General features: G+C 36.6%; 1 protein-coding gene across 1 annotated transcript in view; it reads left to right on the top strand.

Annotated features, from left to right (window-relative positions):
• CPNE8 (copine VIII) overlaps positions 1-24,500 on the top strand; it is a 128,038-nt gene that overhangs the window by 34,185 nt on the left and 69,353 nt on the right. The window contains exons 5-8 of the mRNA XM_009883225.1: positions 3,494-3,540; positions 16,413-16,516; positions 19,938-19,977; positions 23,341-23,417. Coding sequence (XP_009881527.1) covers positions 3,494-3,540; positions 16,413-16,516; positions 19,938-19,977; positions 23,341-23,417 — 268 coding nt within the window. The remainder of the gene's footprint in view (positions 1-3,493; positions 3,541-16,412; positions 16,517-19,937; positions 19,978-23,340; positions 23,418-24,500) is intronic.

Below are 24,500 nucleotides of genomic sequence, written 5' to 3'. Positions count from 1 at the left end.
AATTCCCAGTGGAACATAGTAACAATGAGAAAAATCTCATGACAAAGGGACCTTCGGGAAGCTCTGAAGGTGCCTTTGAGAGGTGTCCCTCAGTTTTTCAGTTTACAAGATAAGAACTGATTGTTCAACTCCATTTTAGGATGTGGCTGCATGATATATTTGCTTTTCAAACTTAAGAATTTCCTGTTTATCCCACTTTATTCCTTCCTCTCCCACATGACAATGTTATTAACTATTTTCTGCTCAGAAAAAAGTAAAAATTGCTTGCTTCATGAAGCCTTAGATCGCTGGTTTGGGCAGTTCAAGTGCTTTAGATCAACTTCAGCATATTTGTCTGCATTTTCCCAGTTGGATATGACTTTAAAGAAGTTTTTGAGGGATTACTGTAATTAGTATGATATCAGGGTCTTTATAAAACTGTCTCTCTGAGAGCCTTTAAGGACAGAGAATCTTACCATCAACGGAGACCAGTATCATTCCTGAAAATTTTTGTGGTGAGTTTTAGAGGAAAGATAGAAGAATTTTTAAAATTCTTCTAAATTTGCAAAGTATTTATCAGAAAGTCTGGAATGGGAATGTATGTCTTTTCTATAGCTTTCGTTAGGACTGATTTTTTTTTTTTTTTTTTTTGAAATGTCAGTTTGAGATACACCTGTATGTATCACTGTCAAACTTGCACCTGTACATTACATGAGATGATTATTAGTCTATATCTTCATTATATTTAGAGTACCTGCCACATCTGCAGCCTAGACAAGTATCAGAAAATTGCTAGTCATGCTACAAATTCTTAGCTCTTTTCTCCTCATTTAAGGTTTTATATAAGTGATTCTTAAACCAGAGAGGTGGTCCCACTGCTGGGATATACCTCTAGAAGCACTGGAGAGCCACTGGTAGTGGAGGGGAATAGAAGTCTACTATTGCCTCAGCAATCAAAAGGTGAGAATGATAGCATTGCTTGCTATAGGTCCTCCAAAGATTAAAAAAAAAAGATAGTAAACTGACTATGAAGAAACTGAATTTGGAAACTAAGATTCTAACAGGTGTGAGGAGCCTTCCAAAAATTAGGAACAGAGTAAGAGACTGAATTAGTCTTAAGGTGGAGCTTTACACCTGTTTTTTAACCCTTTTACGTTGTGTGACTCCCATCTCATCAACCGTGGTAGGAGGCTAAAATTATCCTACAGCAATCTTTTTTAGTCTTTTTGTTCATAGCTGTTCTTTTATTTGGCTTCATAAACTAGGGAGATAAGGTAGTGCAAGAATGTTTCTTTTCTGAAAATTTGATGGTAGCGGATATTTTACAGTTGTATTGTTGCTTTCTTCTCCTCAATATTAAATCTCTCATTTTTTTAATATTCTTTTTGTTCCACAGCTGCAATGCACAATTGTTACTTGATTTACTGTATTAACACTAATACACAGGGCAGGATGTAGTAAAAAAATAAAGCAGCAAATTAATAGTGAGAAATGATTATGTTTAAGAAAAATCTGGACAATACAGATATCTGAATAGCAAAAGTGCACATTATCTGTAAAGAGTGTTTTTTCCTCTAAATGAATTTCAGTTCTATTCTCAGCTGGGGTTATAGGTATGAGAAATTTCTAATTGAAAACTTAGATATAAGGTCTTGGCAAAAGGGACAACATCCACAATTATATCTGCTTTTGAAATTAGTAAGACGTTTGCATTCTTGGAAACCACTACTGAAAATGGGAAAATATTCATTATTGCAGAACTGGTAACATTAATTTAAGAAAGAATTTCCAATGGGGAAAGTGAAAATAGTGTTTGTGAGAGCCTACCTGATTCTACGTTAGCAGTAGGGGTATTTCCAGAAAATATTTTTTTGCTTATTTTTATTTATGGAAACTTCTTTGACAACATTTCCTTGTTCTCCCAGTGTTACCTTTGCACAGATCTTGCTAGATACATATGTTCATCGGAAGTTCAGTAACCTTCAGACACTTCTGTAGCTGATTTCATAGCTTCCATCTCACTCGATTTTCTCACATTTTCCCATTTAACTTCATTCTTCATCTAATATAGTTCAGCAATCTACTTCAGTGTGTGCTGTAAAAATAACCTTGTTGTTTTGGAGTCACACTGCTATAAGCAGAAACCAAAGCTGGAAGCATGATTGCCCAAGGTTTCATTTAGACTAAATGGAGAAAGGCAGACATCCCTAGAGAATGATTTTGAAATTTTTTGTAAAAGCTTTTTTTCCATCTACAAGACATCTTATTTGAAAAAAAAAAAAAAAAGTTGAATTGTGTTAACTTTTAGCTTCTATGTGAGCTAAAATATTGAACTTGCTTGCTTTTTCTGTTCTTCCTCTTATTTGCTACTGCCTAATGGGATTTTTTTTTTGGTATGGAGCAAATATCTTTCAAGTAAGAAGAAAATGGAGTTTGAAGCTTGACTTCATTTCTACTTTGGTCTGTTTGATGATTCTGACTTCATTGAGAACAAAATCAGGCTTCTACCTTTATTGTTCAAGGCTACGCCCCCAAACAGTAGTATTTTTAACCTTCTGCTGAAAAATAATGATCAGCACCGGAAAACAATTTGTCAGGAAAAAGTGTTTCAACATCTCTATTTCCATTGTTTAGAAAAGGGTTGTAATGGAGTTTCAGGTAAAAATTGCTTTAACATCGTTAGCTGAAATTAGTTCAAGACTGTAGAAAATAAAATTTATAGTACTCCTTCAATGCAAATAATTTGTACTTATAAGAGTGTTTCAAACACCGGATTATAATCACTGTACCTCTGTCACCAATCCCTGTGATAGAAGCTGCAGATTAATGTGTAGTGGATTCTGTACTGGAAAAACAGATCTGTAAGGAGAGTGACGCCTGTGGGATTATGCTGCTTGGTCTTTCAAAAACAGCTTATGTTGACGAACTTCATTGATTCAATTTTTTATTAGGTTTTAGGGTTTTTTTAAAAAAAGAAGGATGCATATGTAAGATACTTCAAATATATATAAATAATTTGAAGCAGAATTTGAGGAAGAAAACCTGAGGAGTTTTTTTTTTTTTCCTTTTTCCACTTTTATTTCCCCGGTCTATTTTTCCACTAGGGTCCTCATTTGTTTTTATTTTAATTCTCTCATCTCTTGAAGGAAGCATAATTTAGGGCAATTATGCCTTAGATTATCTAGGATGGCCAGACCATACACATTTAATGAAGACCTGCTTTTATCCAATTTTACTGCTAAGGATTGTCAAGGGATTTGCTGGAGGTCAAGCATTAAGTGTTGCTTCCCATTTTTTGAACCATCGTATTGACTAGCTCGTTGCTGCAAAAACTAGACCATATTGTCGCTGATCTGGTTAGGAATACTGAAAACTGAGGGAAATTGTATTACTATTTGATTGTCCTGATTAGTAATTTCAACAACAAAACAGACTACAAAATGGGTTCACTTAATTCAAGAATATGTTAAATTCTGAAGATGACCAAATATTTTTTTTTCTTTTCTTTTCACAGTCTGTGTTTTGTACACACAAGCCATTGGAAACAAAGAATGGAGAGAGGTAAGATACGTATTCATAGATGTGTAAACTTTTTGAGTATACTTAAGGCTGGTCGTTTGCCCTCGCAGAGGACGTCATAGCCTCTTGAATGCCATGGTAAACAACAGGAGTCATATGTACCAGTGAACACTTAAAACCTTGTCACATTAATCTCGATTTCCATATCTGTATCACATATTTCCATTGAAAGAGAAAACAAAATTAGACAAAATACATGAGTTTCCTGTTTTACAATCTCGCTAAGATAAATGAAATCAAACTTAGTTAACTATCAGTCTGTACACGGTTTGTGGATATCAAGAGAGGAAGACACTCGAACAGTACAAGATCTGTGGAAGAATTCAACTGTGGTGATGGTCAGTGTCAGCAAAACTAGCTTGTAGTTGTGGTAGAGGTCTACTTTTCCTATGTAGTGTTTGGGAGAAGTTAGGTGCTGCTGAATAGAGTATACACCAGGCAACAAGGGAGGAAGAGTATTATGCATAGGTTGGACTATGTCTTCTTAACCTATCAGTGTAAACACTGGAGAGAGATGTCTTAAGAAACTAAATCAAGTACCTCTAGATTGGGTATCTACAGCAGATCAATATTTATAGCCTGGACCTGTCTCCCTGTACTTAGTCATCTATTTTTTCTCCTTTCATGTTATTCTTTGAAAGAGTTGATGGTGTTGGGGGGAGGATGGTCATCTTTCTACTGATAAAATGTGCTATTTAGCTGCCTTACAGAGAGGATTGATGGAACTGTTCTTCACTGTAGGTGGTCCGCTGTGTGGCTATGCGTTCTAAGAATAGAGCCAAGAGAGGAATGAACTATCTTACTATTTTTCCCTGTAGAAGAGATGAGGTCTGATGTTCTTGTTTTCAGAACTGATGTTTTGTGTGATTACTACCGTGTAAAAATCCCAGTGGAGGGGTCAGGGGCACAGAAACCAGATCTCTTCCCTTATATTTGGTGTCCTTGCCAGTTGGCTGGAGAAACATAGTTTCTGCTTTGCTGAAGCACAGTGGATGTGGGTTTCAGTCTTGTGGAGATCAGAGAATTGCATTTTTCTCCTGCTTGGAGAAGAGCTCATATAACTGGGCAATATGTGAAACATTGTACCTATTTAATTTGTCGTTTTTAGTTAAATTGCTGGTCTCTGTTCTGAACTGTGTACTAGACATCCTCTCAGTATAGCTAGTGGATGACATTCCTCTGATGTGTGAAGAAATGTCAGTTTGAGGACCCTAAATAGGAATTCACTAATCTTAATTTAATTGGCAGAAGTAATGGACATACACAGAGTTCTAAATGTCTGGATAGCTAACTCTGAAAACGGAGGAGTCTTCAGGCATTCAGGTGACTAGGTGGCTTGGTGCGGTTTGGTCAAGCCTAGAGCAAGCCTAGATCGTCACTAAAGCATTCGGGACCTTTTCTGGTCTAGGGTTAAGAGGACTTTGTCAGAAATTCTGGCTTTTATTGTTGTCTAAGGTTCATATGTAGTTTTGTGGAATTTTCATACTTCTCTGGTCTAACTGTTAAGTATTAACCATTTTTAATATCATAATTGTCCTGATGGTAAAATTATAACATTATCACCTTACTTAGAAAATGTTCCATGGGCTCGTTTTGAGGTGATTTAGGAGATTGTTGATAGAAAGACTCCATCTGCTCTTGATTTTAACAGATCCAAGTTTGTAATGGTTGAAGTGTGTCACCACCTTATAGCTTTGTATTGCCTTCTGCCATTTTATCTCCTTGACCAAAGCAAAAACACCTGAACAGGGCAGTGGGCAATGTTTTTGCTTGTATTGCATCTCTGCACTGATTAGAGGGTATCTTGGCTAGGGGATGCACTTTGGCATATGGTTGTGGTATCATATGCCAGTTTAGGTACTACAGGGGTTAAAACAGACTTTTGACGTAGCAGTTGCTAGAAAATCTTCAATTTATCAGGCGAAGGTCGAGGTATAGGTATGTACAACTCAGTTGACTGTTTATTTATAGTTAACGGAAAAAGATAACATCCTGAGGGCAGTTCATCAGACCTAATTTAGATGTCTGTGTTAGATCAGATAAATCATTCTTTATAAATGCCTCCAAGTGATGATCAAAGCCTACACTTTTGACTATGTCAGATGTAAAGTTTGGTGAGTAGAACCCCATTCATAGTTGTTGTTATGACAGTCTAAATTCAGAGGTTGGCATGATAGAGGGGCTGAGTCAGGATTGCATTTTATATCTTGTGGTGTGTTATATTTATACCAGTGGCAAAAAATAAGGTAGTAGGTGGAAGAGTAGGTGATATATACATTAGATGGGTAGTCTTATATCTTTATTTTTGTGCTTCTGCCTGCAGTGGTGAATGCACTAATTCCGTGTTTTTCAATAAAATTCTGTATATATGTCTATTTTGTTGCATTTAAACACTTATTTAACATTTTACTAGCTTTTAGAGGTGGAAGTCACCTAGAACTGTTTGGAGAAGACAAAAATGAGACAAATAATAAGCCCCTGATATGTGTAAACATTAAAGAATGGTGTTCAGTCATGGCAACATACTTTACCTTATTTCTGTTCCATATCCTTTCATGCATAGTTCTCTTCCTTCTTTTGCCTAATTACTTTCTTTTGAACACTGCAGAAAATGCTTGGGGATCGTAAACACAGTAAACCATTTCATAATCTCCATAATTTTCCTAGCACTCTATTCTAGCAGTGTGCTTTTCCCCCCCTTCAGCTAAGCTATTCAGATGGATTCAATACAATAGTTAAATCAAACCCTTCATTTAATGAAGAGTAGATGTTTTCTGGGCACTGACTCCTGTTTGCGTGTTGTTCAGATTCCAGTGTTTTTACCCAGTGTTATTCTTGCACATCAAATCCTCAGCAAAGAATTAAAATGTTTCGTTGTCAATTTAATAGTGCTGTTGTTTTTTAAAACATTTTCCCTGTTTTCACTTACAGTGTGATCATCAGGTATTTCAATTAGTATAATTGGCACCAAATGCATCATCAGAATCTGAGCTTTGGTTTTAAAATATTTACTTGCCCTTACTTTGTGAGGACACTTTTGAAACATGGCTAAGTATAACTTACTGTTTAGCTACAGAAGCTTTAAATACTGTATTGAAAGAATCTGAATTTCTTCATTTGAAAGAGGGTGTTAATTCTGAAAACAAGAGGGAACATTTCAAAGGTGAATGTTAAAATAAATAATAGACATTGTAAAATACTCAGCCAACTGCAGTTTTACTGGCAATATCCACCAATGGTAAGTGTTAAGGAAATTCCTATGGAGTGATGCTCTGAGCCTCTCGTCCATCTACTGTTACAATGCATTGGATGCAAATTAATTTTGTATACCTGTCTGGAAGTCTGTTCTCTCACTGTTCCTCGTCATGCTGATTTCCAGCTTCATTAGACGCCTAATGTTATTTTATATCCTCATTAAATTTCCATTGTGTCTACTAAAATTGTTCATGGCTTTCCATTCTTCAGGCCTTCCTGTTCATTAATTCTTTCCGTGTTTTTTTTTTAAGTTTGTAAGGAAATTAAAAAATACTGTCATCAGCTGTGTGAAGTTCTTATACTGTACAGTTTATCAACAGAAAGACTTCTCGCTTTATGTGCTCACATTGCTTATTCAGCCATCCTAACTTCTGTATTAAGTTAGCTGTTACTTCTTTTTCCTCATGTGCATATAGTGTTTCATTCATCGATACGGAATTTCATATGCCAATTTATTGTCCAATAACTCTGTATGAATAATTTTGTTCTGCCAAGTCTTAATAGTTGCCTTTTATATATTTATCCTGTTTAATTCTGTAAAAATCTATTTGTTTTGTAAATCTGTTTTTGCAGTCCCTGCTCCAGATCATTTGGGCATGTATGGTACTGCATGGGTCCATCTACAGACATCCAAGCCCTTAGTAACTTGTTGAGACCTTGCAGGGAGTTTTCATCCAGCGAATCGACTGCTTGTTCTGATGTTTTCTTTCCCATCTACCAATAAATCAATAAATTACTGTAATAATAAAAATAATTAATTAGTAAATTACAATTAGTGATAGTTAACTTCTGACAGTAATTGATGTCCAAGAGGCGAATATCCTCCCCTTCTATCATAAGATACTAGATAATGTTGTTCCCCAGGACCCAGTACTGGGGCCTGTTCTCTTTAATAGCTTTATCAATGATCTGGATGAGGGGATCAAGTGCACTCTCAGTAAGTTCGCAGATGACAAGCTGGGCGGGAGTGTTGATCTGCTTGAGAGTAGGAAGGCTCTACAGAGGGATCTGGACAGCTTGGATCGATGGGTGAAGGCCTATGATATGAGGTTCAACAAGGCCAAGTGCCGGGTCCTGCACTTGAGTCACAACAACCTGCGACAGGCTTGAGGAAGAGGGGCTGCAAAGCTGCCCAGCAGAAAAGAACCTGGGGGTGTTGGTCGACAGCCGGGTGAACGTGAGCCAGCAGTGTGCCCAGGTGGCCAAGAAGGACAACAGCATCCTGGCCTGTATCAGAAACAGTGTGGCCAGCAGGACTAGGGAAGAGATGGTCCTGCTGTACTTGGCAGTGGTGAGGCCCCACTTCGAGTACTGTGTTCAGTTTTGGGCCCCTCACTACAAGAATGACATTGAGGTGGTGGAACGTGTCCAGAGAAGGGCAAAGAAGCTGGTGAGGGGTCCAGAGAAGGGCAACGAAGCTGGTGAGGAGTCTGGAGCACAAGTCTTATGAGGAGCGGCTGAGGGAACTGGGGTTGTTTAGCTGGGAGAGAAGGAGGCTGAGGGGAGACCTTATCACTCTCTGCAACTACCTGAAAGGAGGTTGTAGCCAGGTGGGTGTTGGCCTCTTTTCCCAAGTTAGAAGTGATGAGAGGAAACGACCTCAAGTTGTGCCTGAGGGGGGGAGGTTTAGATTGGATATTAGGAAAAATTTCTTCACCAAAAGGGTTTTTGAAGCATTGGAATAGGCTGCCCAGGGAGGTGCTAGAGTCACTATCCTTGGAGGTATTTAAAAGACATGTAGATGAGGCACTTAGGGACATGGTTTAGTGGTGGGTTTGGCAGTGTTAGGCTTGTGGTTGTACTTGGTGGTCTTACAGGTCTTTTCCAACCTGGAAAAGTCTATAATTCTATGATGATCTGACTGATTTTGTTCGAAGTGGACACTTGTGCTAGTTAAGCATTTCACCACAGCATCTACTATTTTGATTACCATTTGGACCATAGTAAGACATGCTTTTGAGTCTCCTTTTTAGATTTCAAAGTCTTATCTTTATGAAAATGGCAAAGGCTAGACATTTTATGATAGGCATTTATTGGCATTTAGATTTTGCGGGGGGTTTTTTGAGAGTACTGGTGAAGTTTCTTTGGAACAATAGCTTGTATCTCCTTTAGCAGAAGGACATGGCATAAATAGGAATGTAGTTTGTGGCGCGTCAGTTGAAAAAGTTTCGGTACAAGGATTGAAAGGATGGAGAGTCTGGGAGAAGCCTATACTGTCTCAGCTGTGAAGAAAGAATAAATTTTGTTGTTCCATCATACTCAGTTCACTGGAAAGCTTTCTCTAGCAGATTTCTTGAAAGAAACAACTGTTTGAGGGAATTAAGACAGTTGGAATAAAAGAACATAATTTTTTCAAGTAAGTTGTGTTTCCTTTCAAAGGAAACAGTTAATGGAAAAAAACCAAAGTGCACAAAAATAAGGAATCCTTTCTGGTTTTTATACACTTATGATTGTACGACCATCAGTTAAAAAGGGTTATGTAGAAATCACCATCACGTGTACATGTAGTGTACAGATTTCATATGAGTGCTTGTGTGCATGTTAGAGGAATGTTGTGGTTTTTCTGATAATTGCTAGAGATTATATATTAAAAACATTATTCTTCCTTTGGGACAAACACACTGCAGAACATTTTATGACTATGGTTTTTCTAGAGTAAGGTTGGCAGTTGTGGATTTTTTGCTTGTTTCCTTGTAGTCTCTGTAATGTTGATTGAGGCTGTTAGTCATTATTACAACAGGCTCAATTTATTGGTATTGCATTTCTTTCTCTGCAATTCAAGTTTCTTCTGTGTTCTGTTCACATGTAGTGAAGCTAGATTACAAACTCTAAGAGGATTATCTTTTGTTGTGTGTTCATATGCCATTTTGTGCAACAAGCTACCAATGGAGAGTGTTACCTGGAGCTTCCTAAAGAATTTTCAAAAGCCATTTACATCAGAGCCAAAAACCTAGTGGTAGTTTAAACCATTTTTTACTTCTTTAGTTTCCTGGAATTGTAACAGAATACTAGGTTCTGACTGTTCACATTTCAAGAAAGATGTTTAAAAGACAAAAGACTAGAGATAAAATTAATGAATTATTAAATAACATACGCTGCACTGAAAACACAAGCTCAAATTATTTTTCTAATGAAAGAGTGAATTAAGGATAATTGTAATCAGCTATGAATATCAATACTAAGAACATAAATTTCATAATGTAAAACATTTTTGTCTAACAAAGGTGTATAGAAAGATCCAAAAGATGGAAAAGGAGGTGAAATAAAAATCAGGCAAGAAACAATAACTTATTTTTCAGAATGGGGGTGATTAATTACTGGAACAACTTCATTGCAATTGTGATAAAACACTGCAATTTTTTATTTTTTTTTTAAAGAGGGCTTACTAGATATTATTCTCAAGTTCTCTCATGACCATAAAGTTGAAGCAAGAAATAATTCAGAGAATTCATATAGAAGGTGGTTAGCAGAGACCATCACAGTTACAATAGTTGCTTTGTATCTTTGATGCTGGACTTACCCAACTTGCTAATCTTTTATAACTCTGATGATAAAGTGAAGGTTATGATTTTCCATTAACCTCATAGCCCCTTAGGCTAGATCACTAAATTGAGATTCTATGAAAATTCAAACGACTAAATAAATTTTAAAAATCCCCTTGTACCAGGAGAGCTGGCATTATGAGGTGATAAAGACTCTCCATCTCAGAAAATCCAGAAAGAGTACTCTTCTTGATTTTCTTTTTTGAACATCTATTTTCCATTAAATAGTTAAATGGATTCTGTTACTCTCCTGAATGACATTTCTGAAGGTATTTGCTTGTTGGCCATGTTAAGATTTTACGTTTACACAACTGTTAGTGGGAAACTAGGCCGTGTGGAGAACTAATTAATTAGCAGCTATGTTATTATTCATAAGTGACTGGATAATAGAAATAACCTATTCTGCTTTAAAAGGCTATAGGTAATTGGTAAAACAGATTTAAAAAGATGATGCTTTGTTTAGCTGAAAAGTGTAGACTGGTGATTTTTAGAGGCCAGCGTTTTAATATCATCTATAAGATAAATTTTAATAGTAATTTGTCAGTTAAGTAGTTAGTTATATTAGTTTAATGTGAAGGAATCATTTGTGTAGCGCTTGAAAAAAAACCAACAACCCCGACAAAAAAACTGAAGCTCCAATTACAAAAAAGTAATTTAAAATAATTTAGAGAAAAGTTAGCAGTGCCACTAAATTCAATCTCTTGAGTTTTGTAACAATTGCAGTATAACTGATGAGAGAGAAAGGTAACAGTGTAACAGGCATTCTGTTAGGCCTCATCTAGTCTCGGTGTGATTTAATCATCAGCATATTGCATATTTATCTTCTTTTACTGATACACTCTGTCATGCATTTTAAATCAAGTCCGAAAGATTTCCCAGGCGTAACATGATTATAGTGTAAAGAGAAATATTGTTTACTGAAAAAAATGCAGATTTAAAGGGACAAAAAGTACTTATAAATTTATGGTATTTTACTGCTTTAAAAAATTGAAACTGACATTTAGCTGCCATTTTATAACTTTTTTTTTTTTGCTTTTGAAGTAACTTTTCCTTTGACTTCATACATAGTTCTATTTCTAATGGAACCATAAAACTTGAAAACTCAAGGTATGAAATATGACATAATCATCGAATAAATTAGGTGAAATGAACCTTTGTGTTATCCAGCTTCCTGTTCATCTGCTGTGTCTGGTTCATTCTCCTGATCCATGCAAAGCCACCTTCAAAGCTAGGGCAGGTTGCTCAGGGCCTTTCCCAGCTAAGGTTTGAAATCCTGTAATGTCAGAGACTGCACAACTCTCCAGTGTGACCCATTCCAGTGCTTAATCACTCATTCTGGAAGGCTGTTTTCTTATATCCACTCATAATTTTGTTTGTTGCAACTTTTGAGTATTGCATCTCATCCTTTTGTTGTGCTATCAGCTGTCTGGCTTTGTCTTCTATAACGCTGTTTAGGTGGTAGAGGATGGTAGTGGAAATAGATCTTCCCTTCTCCAAGCTCCATCGGCTTTTAAATTGTGTGTTCTGGCCTTCTGATTGGGTTTTTTTTTTAGGGTCCATTTAACTTGAACTGCCTCCAGTCTGTTGATTCAGTTGTATTTAGAGCCCCAAACTGTACCCAGTTACCACATGTGTTGACTAGAGGGGTGTTGAACAGAGGCTGTGCTGACCCTAATACAACCCAATGTGTTGTTAAACCCTCATGGCTGCACCAGGACCTCTTCTGCACAGTTCATACCCCAGTACTCAGTCACCAGTATCAGTATAGGACTGAATTTGTCTTTGTTGGACTTCGTGAGAGAGTCCAAAAGGCTGTATAAATAAGCTGGGTTTTTTGTCGGAGGTGAGTGTCTGTGTCTGCCTCCAGTCACAATGATTTTAGGGTACGTAGGAACAAAGGGAAACAGTGCTTTCCTCTACCTAGCTCTGTGTCAGTATCTTGCTTTTTCATGCTCTTGTAGAAGTTTTCCCACCCCCAGTCCCTTAGTACCTTCCATCTGAGTTAAATTGAGAGGTTTTTTGAGTGTGCAAGCCCACCATCCTGTGCTGCGCTAGGGACAGCATTGCCAACAGGTCAAGGGGTGATCCTTGCCCTCAGCACCAGCGAGACCATAGCTGGAGTGCTGTATCCACTGTTGAGCTCCCTGTATGAGAAAGATACAGACACACTAGAATGGGGCTGGCACGGGGGCACTAGTATGTTAAAGGGATTGGAGCATCTTTCATATGAGGAGAGGGCAAGAGAGCTGGGATTGCTCACCCTGGAGAAGAGGAGGCTTACATTTTGTCAGTGTTTATAAATACCTGATGGGAGTCTGTAAAGAAGGCAGAGATGAACTATTCTCAGCTGTATTCAGTGGCAGGACGAGAGTCAATGGGTTCAAATTGAAACACAGAAGATGCTATTTAAACATAAGAAAAAAATCCCACCTTATTACTGTGAAGGTGATTTTATACTGGAACAGGTTGCCCAGAGAGGTTGTAGAGTCTCTGTCCTTGGACATACTCAAAACCTGATGGGACAACCTTCTCTAGCTTATCCTGCTTTGAGCAGGAAGGTGGAACTGGACAATCTCCCGAGGCCCCTTCCAACCTCAGGTATTCTATGATTGCTGCTCGTTTTCCTTAGCTGTTAATTTTCTTTTCCTCTGAATGGCTTTTCCAAAGTCAACTATATTCTCCTGTTGTGCAAACTGGCATTACTATTTCAAGAAGAACCATGCTGTCAGAAAACGATCTATTTATGAAGGTGTCAAGCCAGAGGTTTGTCAAGAGAGTGCCCCTAAATGGACTCTTTTGACAAGTTATCCTCTGAAGTCGCTTAGTTATTCTGGGTTTGTGCCTTTCAATTTAGATGATGACTTTGTCAGCAGAAAGTAAACTTTTTTAGACTACAGTTCCCCGTGTTCTTTGTTTCTCTGTGTCTTTCATGTTCATAGAAGTGTAGGTTTTGTATGATTGAAGATCCTCTTAATCTGCTTCAATCTTGTCCTAATATGAGGATTTCAAGAACTTCAGTAACTTTTCTTTTCCTGCCTGGTGATTAAGGAGTCTCCCAGGACAATTTGCTCCTTGAATCTGCACAGGCTGGGAGATATTTTCATGGATATCTTTGAGTATGTGTGTCTGATTCTGTTGGACACAGCATGAACTTAATATGTTGCGTTCTTTGCTTACGTGCTCTGTCTCTGGTAGCTTCGCCAGTTACAATGCGGTCATGGTTAGATCATCTTTTTGAAGGCCCAGAGTCCTTTCCTTCTAGAGTAGGTCAGATTTCAGTATTAAGGGTAAATCTCCTCGTTATGCATCTGATTCCGGTCTTTGAGAGAGTTTGGACAGTTTGCTGTAAGAGTGCAAATGGAAGAAATAAGATGCTTGAGGGGAGAAAAAATACACAGATGAGATATATTCCTGTCAGAACTGCAAAATGGATGGTCCTTATGACCCCATTGTTTTCATTTCTCATCCCTGGTCTGATAAACTGCTGTTTACTGGCTTGTGTCAGAGAGCGGCTTCTCATTTTCAGTGCATACTTCCAAACAGTACTAAATGTGTAGATATTGCTGCATATTTCATTTCATTAGCCATTCCAGCTTTCAGTTTTTCTTGGCTCCAATATTGTTGAATGTTGTAAAGCATGCAGCTGACAGGGAAGGTTTTATTTATAAACATTGAGATTGGTTTGACCTGAAAACTGATTGGAGACTTTGAAAGTACATAAAATCTGAATTCTGCTGTTCAGAGGGGAAAGAATACTGGCAAATATTCCAGCTGTACTTATTCCCGTAGGAATGATATCTTTCTACCATTGCTGCCATTTCTCATTGATTAGTACTTGGCCATAGTAGTCACCAGTGGTGGTTCAAGAGAGTGTGTTTTACAGCACTCTGCCTGTCGAACTTTATCCCAATGTTTCAGAGAATACTTTGAATCATTTCTCAAGAGGCTGACTTTTTTCATCCAAAACAAAGAGTAAGGATCAAACTATTTGTTCATGTTCTGATCTGTTTCCAGGACCATGTGCATCCTGTGCTAGTCCTCTCTTAAGAGACTCAGGGATTTTATTTTGAATATCCAGTATCTTCATCAGCCTGGAGAGCTTCTGGAGATTTCTCTTGCCCATGTCTGTATAGTGCTGACCCCCTCCGTAGCTATTGCTTTGGCTTAGGAGAGCTGCAGAAATACAGTGATGGCTAATGAGAAAACTTGCTTTCTAAACAGTTTGTGCCTTAGGACGTATTCAGAAGCCTCCTTGTAGGGGGTATCAAGGTTCCAACAAGGCCAGGGAATCATTCCACCTGGGTTTTAAGAAACGATGTAAAGTCTTGGCAAAGGAGCCATGCTGATTTACACTATATGTTAAATATTCTTTACCTTTTTATTTGGAGATGGTATCGTTCATTGGGAAGATAGTTTTGCTTCTCTGTCTTTTATAGGAAGTGCTGGAATGTGGAGATCTCTGAATAATACTGTCCCAACTGGACATCTCACAGCATAGCGAAAGTGAAGGTACCTAACAGGATTCAAGCACACTCTGTAAAGACGCAAATCACCACTGTGTCACTTCTGAGGATTGTTCTTTTTCCTGAGACTTTATAGAGCTGTGTCTTGAAGATGTGTTAACTTTTGTTGAATGTTTTATTGTACCCGAGACCTTTGGGTGGGTAGTTGCTTTTTGCAAAGCAGTCGTCCTCTTAGATACAGGCCTACTTCTCCAGATGACCTGCGTGAATGAATGGTGCTTGGCATCAGTCCCCTGCAGTTTGGTGCGTGCACAGTCACTCAAAGGAGAAAAAAGAGTTGCTGACAGTAATGGAGTTTCTTTAAAGCACACAAATAATGTGGCTGGAGTTCTTTACCATTTTTATTTTAATAAGAATCAAGCAATAAAAGGAAGTCGCTTAGTTTTGAGAGGAAGAGACAGTGGAGTATGCTCTGTCCTTTCATACCACATGTATGTTAAGTCTGCTGGGGCCAGGATAGGGAGGCTCCTGTTGGAGGCTGAGTGGCTCTGTGCTGGTTATAGTGGTTAGATTCACATTCATAATGTGAAAACACTTTTAGGAAATACATCTCAAAAACCTTCAGTTACAAGAAGGTTTATTCTTTCTTTATCCATGTTTATTGATTTAGTTAAGTCCTGTCAATGAAGAGGTTGGCAGTCTTTGAGTCATTCAAAAGTCTCAGTCACAAATTGCAGTTTTGAGGACTCCTTAATGATGATCTTTCAGCAGACTGTCAAAAAGCTTTTCAGTAGACTATATTCAAATATGTCTTGATATGTTCAATATGTAGGACAAAATTAAATACTCATTTAAATAATAATTCATTCTTTTTTGGTTTGTTTTCTGAGTATCTTGAAAGAACAGCTAAAACAAGAACAAAATTATCAAATTGATATTTTATGATCAGTCATTTATATATGTGGTGTATATGAACTGAGGTCAATCAAAAGTTGGGTGTTTTGTTGTTTGTTTTTTTTAAATAATAATATTTTGAGCTTGGTGAGAGCTGAGGCTCTTCCTGTAAACACCAAGAAAGAAAAAGCATTTTGCAGAAAGCTCAGAGAGAGAAGAGATGAAGAGAGAACTGAATTGTGGTGAAATGGGAGCTGGATAATGCAAAAATGATACACTTCTAATGGAAGGACTGTGTTCTCTAATATTTAAAGCTGTCTGAAATAAGCAATACATGCAAGCTTTTGCTTGCTGTTATCATTTCTTGAGGAAACAGTGGATTTTTTTGTTACTGAATTTCTTTGCCTAATTTTTGTGGATTCTGATTGGCTTTGGGAGCTGATGTTTATAAAGTTTAGGTCATACGATACAGGGTGTGCACCACTCTTAATATTGAAATGTGAGGTCTTCTGCCAGTCTTTCTTCCTCCACAGATAACTGATCTATACATGTGAACACAGTCATTTTCTTTTATGGCATCTGTTTAAGAGAATTTGTTACAGGCTCTCTCATACCTCACATATTGCTGGTATTGGCAGTCTGTCTACTTAATTATACTTTGTTATAGCACGTGGCTTAAACTTACACTTTTCTTTTACAGTTTGGAAGAACAGAAGTAATTGATAATACTTTAAATCCAGATTTTGTAAGAAAATTTATAATGGACTACTTCTTTGAAGAAAGAGAGAATCTGCGATTTGATTTGTAAGTTTACAATCTTTGACTCTAATATTGCAGTTTCTGTAAACATACTAAGTTTTTTCCAGCATAAAATTAACTTGAAATGATATAGTATTTATTGAAATGGAATACATTAATAAACATGATTGATTTAGCATTGCTGCTTCAGAAATAAACGCGTAATGTAATGACTGACTTTTAAGAAATTAGCAGGTGTTAACTAGTCCAAGTACAATCATACTCACAATCATTACTTTTCAAAAATAGTTAGAAAGCTAAGGATGCCAGAACGTTAACATATTCTTGCAGCATAGCCAATAAAACAGGTATGGACATACTGTCGAGGAATAAAATGTTGTACAAGTAGTACAGAACCAAAATTTTCTTTACTAAAATAAATATCAGTATGCATCTAAGTATTCTAATTTTTAAGATTTTAAAGTGAAGGCAGTTTTTCTAGAAGTAGGTGACTTTTGACATTATTCCAGATGTACTCATTTCATTCCACTGGTGGAATTGGTTTGATTTGCAATTCATTCTTTGGAAAATAGAATTGAGAGTCCAGGCACCAGGTCAACTTGCATGTCTTCTGTTACGTTTCACCCCATTCTTATTATTTCAGTCTTGTTAGTTTAATTCAAAGTTAACAGTCCTCTTTCTTATTAGCTGTTCTTCCTAACCTTGCCCTATAGAGAGCAGTTGAATAACCTGCTTAGATAATTAAAGGAAATCCATTCACTCAGTTTTGCAGTATAGTATGTATAGTGGCCACAACTTTACATGTCCTTTTTAGTTGAACCCTGTTCTTATTTCTTTTAGTTTCCTTTGCAAGATGTACTTTAAGTTGAGTTTTGTGATTCTTATTTTGTGTTCTTAAGATTTCTGCCTTCATGTCTATTTCTTTTAGTTTATGAAAAGAATCATCTTTTAAGTTACTTACCAGATAAATATATCAAGAAAGATATAATCCTAAAGATTTAGGTCTCCTGATACGCTTTATGGAATTGTGACAAATCCTACTCAGGTGTTGATTATAGTAGTGATAAGTTGTAGTATTATCGCTTCCCAATTTAAAGTTACGTTGCAATTTGCCTTGATACAGAAATTGCATTTATTGCATTTCCATCTTGTAGACAGCAAAACAGATGAGGAAAGACTTCGTAATTTGCCTAAAATCTCCCAGCAAGTTCATGGTAAAGCCATTTTTAAATCTTCTAGGCTTTAGTCTCAATGTGCCATTTACTTGTCCAAGTAGTTGCTTCTAAGTGACTCTGACAGTCTCTTGATCTTCCCTCCTGCCTTGAGTTTCTGGAATGCAAATCAATCTCTACGTTAAGCAGGGAATAAAGTAAATGTGACAGTGATCGCATTAGTGATGATTTTTCCCATAGCAGGGGAAGAAAAAGTATGATGCCTGATATATGTGTGTTAGCAACATTACATGTAGTTTTGCTGATTTTGTTATAAGTTGCCAGGATAGTGTACTGAAATGCTCTTGAGTGGCAGCATTTCCTGTGTTGTGGAAACAAAAAAACCCCCATGTCTAATTTTTCTTTAGCTGTAATTGTTTTTTTAGAGCATGTCAGAATGCTTTCTAAGTTAATGAGAAATTTTGGAGGGATGATTGAGGAAAAAAGTTCCACTGTGTTCAATACACAGATAGCAGCTAGCTGTTTCCATCTAGACATCAACTATTTCAAGGACTGAAAGGAAATACTCAATGCCAAGATAGATTACAGGTTGCTTCTAGAAGGCTAGGTACAAATTCTTTCCTCTTCACCGTGGAAGCCTGGTGCAGACTTTATTTTTTTGTTTTAGAAGTTGGGTTTAATGCCATTAAATCTGCTGAGTGTAACTGTTGCCTGCTATTTAAAATAACATTAAGTAAGAGGTAATCACTTTGTGAAATAAAGGATTCTCCTCTGAGAGTAGGTAAAGCATTGGTGAAATAAAGGCACAGTTGAGGCTGTGCAGGAATCTTGATTTGGTTGCTTCTTGCTCCTCATAGGATGCCTGTATGTTATGGCGGGGAGGCAGTGCAATAGAAGCGAAGAGGTGAAGAAGTGAACCAAGAAAGAGAAAGCTAGGCTCAGTCTAGGCAAAGAAAGGAAAGTCTGTAAAGAACTTCTGGATAAGTGGTATCTGAAAAGCACGTGGACCTGGAAGGGAAAAGTATCTGCTGTTTGATTCTTTGTGTACTTAAAAAATGGACTCCTGTTTGTTTATTTATGAAAAGCTGTAAATATCAAACACACTCTGTACTTATCAGAAAGGCCTGACTGCTTTCTACTGCCGTTCTGCATCACCTGGACAAAAGCGTATTCTGAACTCAAAGCTGAATAACTGTTTTTAATGTTTGCCTGCAAGTGAATTTACTTTAGAGCACTATAGCAATGATAGATAAGAAATGAAATATTGTAGAACTCAGAGTTCAAAATGTGAATCTCATATAGCTACTTATGGATTAAAACTCCATTGTAGATTGGGAAAGAAGAATCTTTAGAAAGCTTCCTTTTTTAAGTTCCTCAGTGAAATGGTGTACTACTGTTGGCCAGTAGTGTTATTTTTTCAGAGAAAGAAACTCCTTATATGATTCATATTTTTTTCAACAAAAAGGAAGTGGTGAGTATATCTCTGATTTTTGGTGTTCTGATAAATGAGCATTATCCCCCTCCTAAACTGTATAGCCACCAGTGTCTCAGGACCCTTCCTGTTCATATTTGATGATTTGTTACTGATTTTACCAGTGAAGTAGTTCTTTGTTTTAGTTGCACAGCTAGCCCTCAGGTCAAATTACCAGTAGTTTATTTCTGTTAAATTTCACTAGACAGTATGGTAGGATCTGATAAAATTATTACTGTGGATTATCTGATAAAGATGGAAGACTATGAAAGTAGAGAGGTGAGTAATCCCCCAAGAATTTCACAGAGTAATTTTTTTGAAATCTGACTTGATAACGGAAGGGAAACAATGGCATTTCTGGCTGGAGGAGGAACAAGATTATGATAAACTGAAAAGAACAAGTCAAACTCTTGCTAAAAGCTATTTAGTTTATTGTCAGTTATTTCTATTTAATTAATCAAATGACAGAAAGATTACCTAAGAAAATAATTCACAAGTTTGTTTTCTAAGATTAGTTTTGAATTTTTGTTCTGGTTTTTGGCAGCTTTCATTGTTTGAACAGGAATATCAGAATAATTTCTCTTAGTAGCCTGTACTTTGTTGAAAACTAATTATTCAAATAGCTAGTGAACCATAATCTTATAACCTGTGATGATTCAATTTGCCTTTCTTACTGATGGAACTTCACATATCTGTTTGTGTAAATTTCATACATTGAAATAGGTGAAAGAATTGTTTGATTTATTATTTTCTTTCTTTACACTGTCCTCAGATCTGTCATGTTGCAACTCTGATAAAACTTTCCTTTTTTTTTTTATTAAAGCTATGATGTTGACTCTAAGAGTCCGAACCTATCAAAACATGTAAGTTTTTCCTTGCTATTATACTTTCTTGTGCTGAAATGCTTACACTTTCCTAGATATGTTTACTTTCTTTTGACTGTAAGTAATACCAGATGCATAGAGACAAATCCAGTGATTGCGCTGTGGTTAATAACATATATACTGCTTGTGTGCGGACGGACCCAGACGCAGACCAATATGATCAATGCTGAAGCCACTTTATTAAAATACTTAAGCCATTATATACTTTTTACTATAACGTGGGCTAGCTCTGCGGCTTGTGCTCATTGGTTTCTAGACTTATACACACAAACTATTATTGATTAAATGCAGCTGTAACTTATTATCTACACTTTGTTACTATTTCTGCCAAGTCAGTCTTTTAATTAATACACATTCCACATCTGTTGGGGAGTAGCAGTAGTTTCAGTGTCAGCGCATGATTTCCTCCTTCATGTTGACCTTCAGTACGTGTCTGTTGTTTTCCAAGAAGTTTCCCACACTTGTGAATGTAATTTTAATGGGACATTCCCCTTGTGAAGGGCATATTTAAGCACATTTATATACCTTGTCAGATATGTGATATGCTGCATTTTGTTGGTACTTCTCTAGGTCCTAAAAATTGTAAACATGTTTTGCTTATGTCCCAATTAATATTAGTAGAAACCTTTTATGCTCATGTCATCTTGAAATGGAAAGGATGAAATAGTAACTTAAAAATTTAGTGATGCAAGAGTAGAATTCAGAGGGTTCTGAGTGTTTGGGTTTGTTTTTTTTTTTTAAAAAAATTAAATACAGGAAGGCTTTGGTAAGAGAACCTTTAAGAACCTGGAGCAAAGGAAAAGAGAATAATGGAAGGAATGGTGTGTGTGCTTCACAGTGAAAAGATAAGACTTTTAGCCATCGATCTCCAGTTAGATCCTCCCTGCAAAGATTTAAAGGCCCTGGCAAACTGTTTTCCATCTCTCTCATCATGGAAAGATGGTCTGAATAGCTGCAATGCTAGCTAGGAGGATGCAGAAAATAAAAGTCTTCCCTGTAGTGTCTTCAACAAGGGTAAAGGCTCATCCTGGACTTCTGCCCAAGATTGTTTGCACTTCTGTAGTAACTAGTTTGTCTGAATTCTTTTCTTTCTTCCCAAAACACACTTTTTTTGTACCAAACCCTTATAATTAAGTTTTAAGAAAAAAGATAAGACACACTATGGAAGTGCAAAGATATACACAACTATATAGCATAGATTACATTCTTTGATTACTGGAACAAGAGTTGAAGGTTTTAGTATCCTGCTGGGCCCATGGAAAAAAAAGGACAAAACAATGAGAAAACAAACCAATGTTCCTCTGAAGACTATTCAAGTAGATCTTGAATTACATATGTGCCTGTCACATTCTAATTGGTACAGGCTAAGCATACTTGAACGCATTAGGTCCTGTTTTTTAAATAGCGCCCGTTTCCTGGAATCTTCAGTTGTGGAGGGAAGCTTTATTCTTTAGACATTAACATTAATATCAGACATACCTGTTTCCCTCCATTGTCTTTTAAAGGAAATCTGTACAAGTTGGTGTAGACTTGGTATCTTTGCTGAAGACATTCAAACGCTGCACATGAAGAACAAGACAGCTCTGAGAACCCTGTGAAAGATGGTAGCTAGAAATGTGTTTCTTAGCCACAGCAGTTCATTTCTGTCATTTCCCAAGTGCTCAAGGGTGGTCTGGATTGTTCCTTTTGCTGCCAGGTTCCTGCGTCTCTTTCCCATAACTCTTAAGAATTTGGGCAGTGAGTAGATAGAAAGTGAGCAGAGCTTTGCTCATATCTATACACAGGGAGCTTGGTGTTTCTGAAAAGTGTTAGGCCAGTAGTATTTGCATAGGTAGACTGCTCATGGGCTGCAATCACCTCGTGTGGAATAAGATCTTCCCTGGTCCTAAAAAAAGCTGTTGACCCATCCCTTGGAAATACTAGGCAGTGTCATTTAGTAGTTGAACAGTTTGGGGGATGAAAAAAGAGTCAACCTGAAGAACTTCAATTTCAGTGACTCAGTTTTGGCAAAATGAGAAGCAAATGAAGCAAGTTTTATAATGGATGTATGAAGTAACCAGAGTAGACAGCGCTGTCACTGCAGCTGTCTGTAATAATGTTTATAAAACTGGCTACCTGAAATTAGACTTGTGTTCGTGGTAACTTCCTGATTTAAGAAAAAACAACAGAGTAATGAACAGTTGTCATTAATAACCGACTGTGGAACTAATAGGAATTAATAAGAGAAACTCCACCAAAAAAAAAGAAGAAAATTGTGGAATACATTAAGTGTAGAAAACGGTGTTATTTTAGAGTATGTTGTGCCTGATGTTTTTAAAAATGAATGAGGAGCTGCATATTTTCAGGTGGATTTTAGCCATTTTAAAAGACTTAAACTTTATTGAAACAGTGTCACAATGTCAGATCAGTTAAAGGACATAGTTCAAACATGTATTTTTTGCAGGGTTATTTTCCTCTTCAATAGCATTAGTTCTCAGATCCAATTCACTGTATGGACCCATAACTGCCACAGCTCAGAGGTGGAAATGAGTAGCCTGGACTGAGAGAAGAGTCAGAACGACTTGTACAGATATTCGCTACTATACACAGTATCATAAAGTTACGGATTGATGTATAGGAATTATAGTGTCTCAATTCCTATTACTGTTTGTGAACAAATCTCACGATCTTCTGTTACCACTAACTGCCAGTGATGCTGGGAAGAGCAGAGCTAGCACGCCCTTTTCACTTGCAATATAAGGAGTTGAACTGCAGCATAAATTTTTTTTCAATATACATACAACAATTTCTATTCATATTTTTATACTATATGTTACAGGGAGATATAATATGAAAATTTGCTGATTTTTAGTGATATACTTAAATTATTAAGCACAAAAATAGAGTCTGTCATTAAAGCAATGCTCGTGTGTAATTGTCAATTCAGGATGCTCTTACAGATCCTGCACAGGCTTGCATTGCTGCCAACATAACTGACTTCCAAGAAATTAATGGAATCAGTGTAGAATCTCTTCATAAAAAGAGAAATTCATCAAAGTTAAAGAAGGTAAAGAAACAGTCATGTTCCTAATGCTTTTAAATTTTTCCATCTCTGTTTCATTTTTGTTGGTGAAAAAGACATTATAAAAACAGTAGGTGGAGCGCATTAGAATTAATTCTGCAAATGTGACCCAGTGCTATGCAGAATATGTACTAGTGAGTCTGGTTTATGGTTCATTATTGCATAATTATTATTAAGATGCAATGCTCATCAGAATGTGTTCTACAGTAGTGAATGGCCCAGATAAATGGGAAACCAAATTTGAAATATGAATTCTGAGATTTTATTTTACTGCTTTTCAGGATTTTTTGGGACAAATGTTTTGTACACTGGGAGAAATAGTTGGATCACAGGGGAGCAGACTTGAAAAATCAATTGTGTAAGTATGTCATTCTTGAATGTTTGATGAATACATACTGCTTCATGAGGTGAGAGTTGTGGGGTTTTTTGCTGTGAGGTATCTTCATACACAGAATTGACAGACATGGCTTCTAAGAATAAATTGTTAGCTACAATAGAAGTCTTTATAGACTATGATAATTTAAGCTTCAATTTGGGCAATTAGCAAAGGAATTGACTCATCCAAAATTTTTGTCGACTTCACATCTTGCATTAGAAATAGTTTTGAATATACCAATCTTAAAAATGTTTTTCTTTCTAATTCGCAAATCAAGACATCATAAATTTTTATTGCCTTTTGTTCAAGCATCAAGGAAGAAAACCCTCGCTGTTTGAAAACCAAACATTCCTACTTGTATTTCTATTGTTCTCGATAATAGAATTCTCAAACAATGAGGCAGTCTGGACTATCAAATATTTTCTAGTTATCCTACTAAATTTGTCAAAAACTTTCTTATGATCAATGGCTTTTTCTCCCACTAAGAGGATTTTGATGTTTGCAAACCATTGTTCATAGGAATGTACAGATATTTAAAATAGGAATTATTTGAACAATCCTCATTTGCTATTCCTGAATAATGTTTGAGTAAATGAAAATATTTCGCAGTTTTTTATTTAAATGTATGCTACAAATTCACATATGACACTAAAAGTAAACATTTTAAAGGTGCAGCTGGACATTTCATGTGATGGTAATGTCTTTTGATTTGGAATTTTTGTGAGGTTTTTGGTTTTTTCCTTTTAATACTAATTGCACTGCAATGAATGATCATGAATTTGGTTACTGTGTGTGATGGAGCGTTGTTCTTGTCCCATTTTACTGGGTTCGTTAATCTTAATATAACCAGGGTTACTTCATTTACTTTTCTTCATCACTGATTTCCTTATAAGGGCAGGTGAAGTTTTCAGGCTTAGCAAGCCTTATTATTCCGGGCCAAACTTGAAAACACCACATATGGCACATATTCTGACTTTGTATTGAAATCACAAGAGCCAGGATCTGGATGAACTACAACAATTTGCAAAATTCGGAATGTACTTAGATATTTTTTTAGTATAATTG

The sequence above is a fragment of the Charadrius vociferus genome, unplaced genomic scaffold (assembly GCF_000708025.1).
Source record: "Charadrius vociferus isolate BGI_N301 unplaced genomic scaffold, ASM70802v2 scaffold363, whole genome shotgun sequence".
Taxonomy (NCBI): Eukaryota; Metazoa; Chordata; class Aves; order Charadriiformes; family Charadriidae; genus Charadrius; species Charadrius vociferus.
Note: the sequence above shows the minus strand (reverse complement) of the source record. Positions and strands in the feature narration are given on the sequence as shown.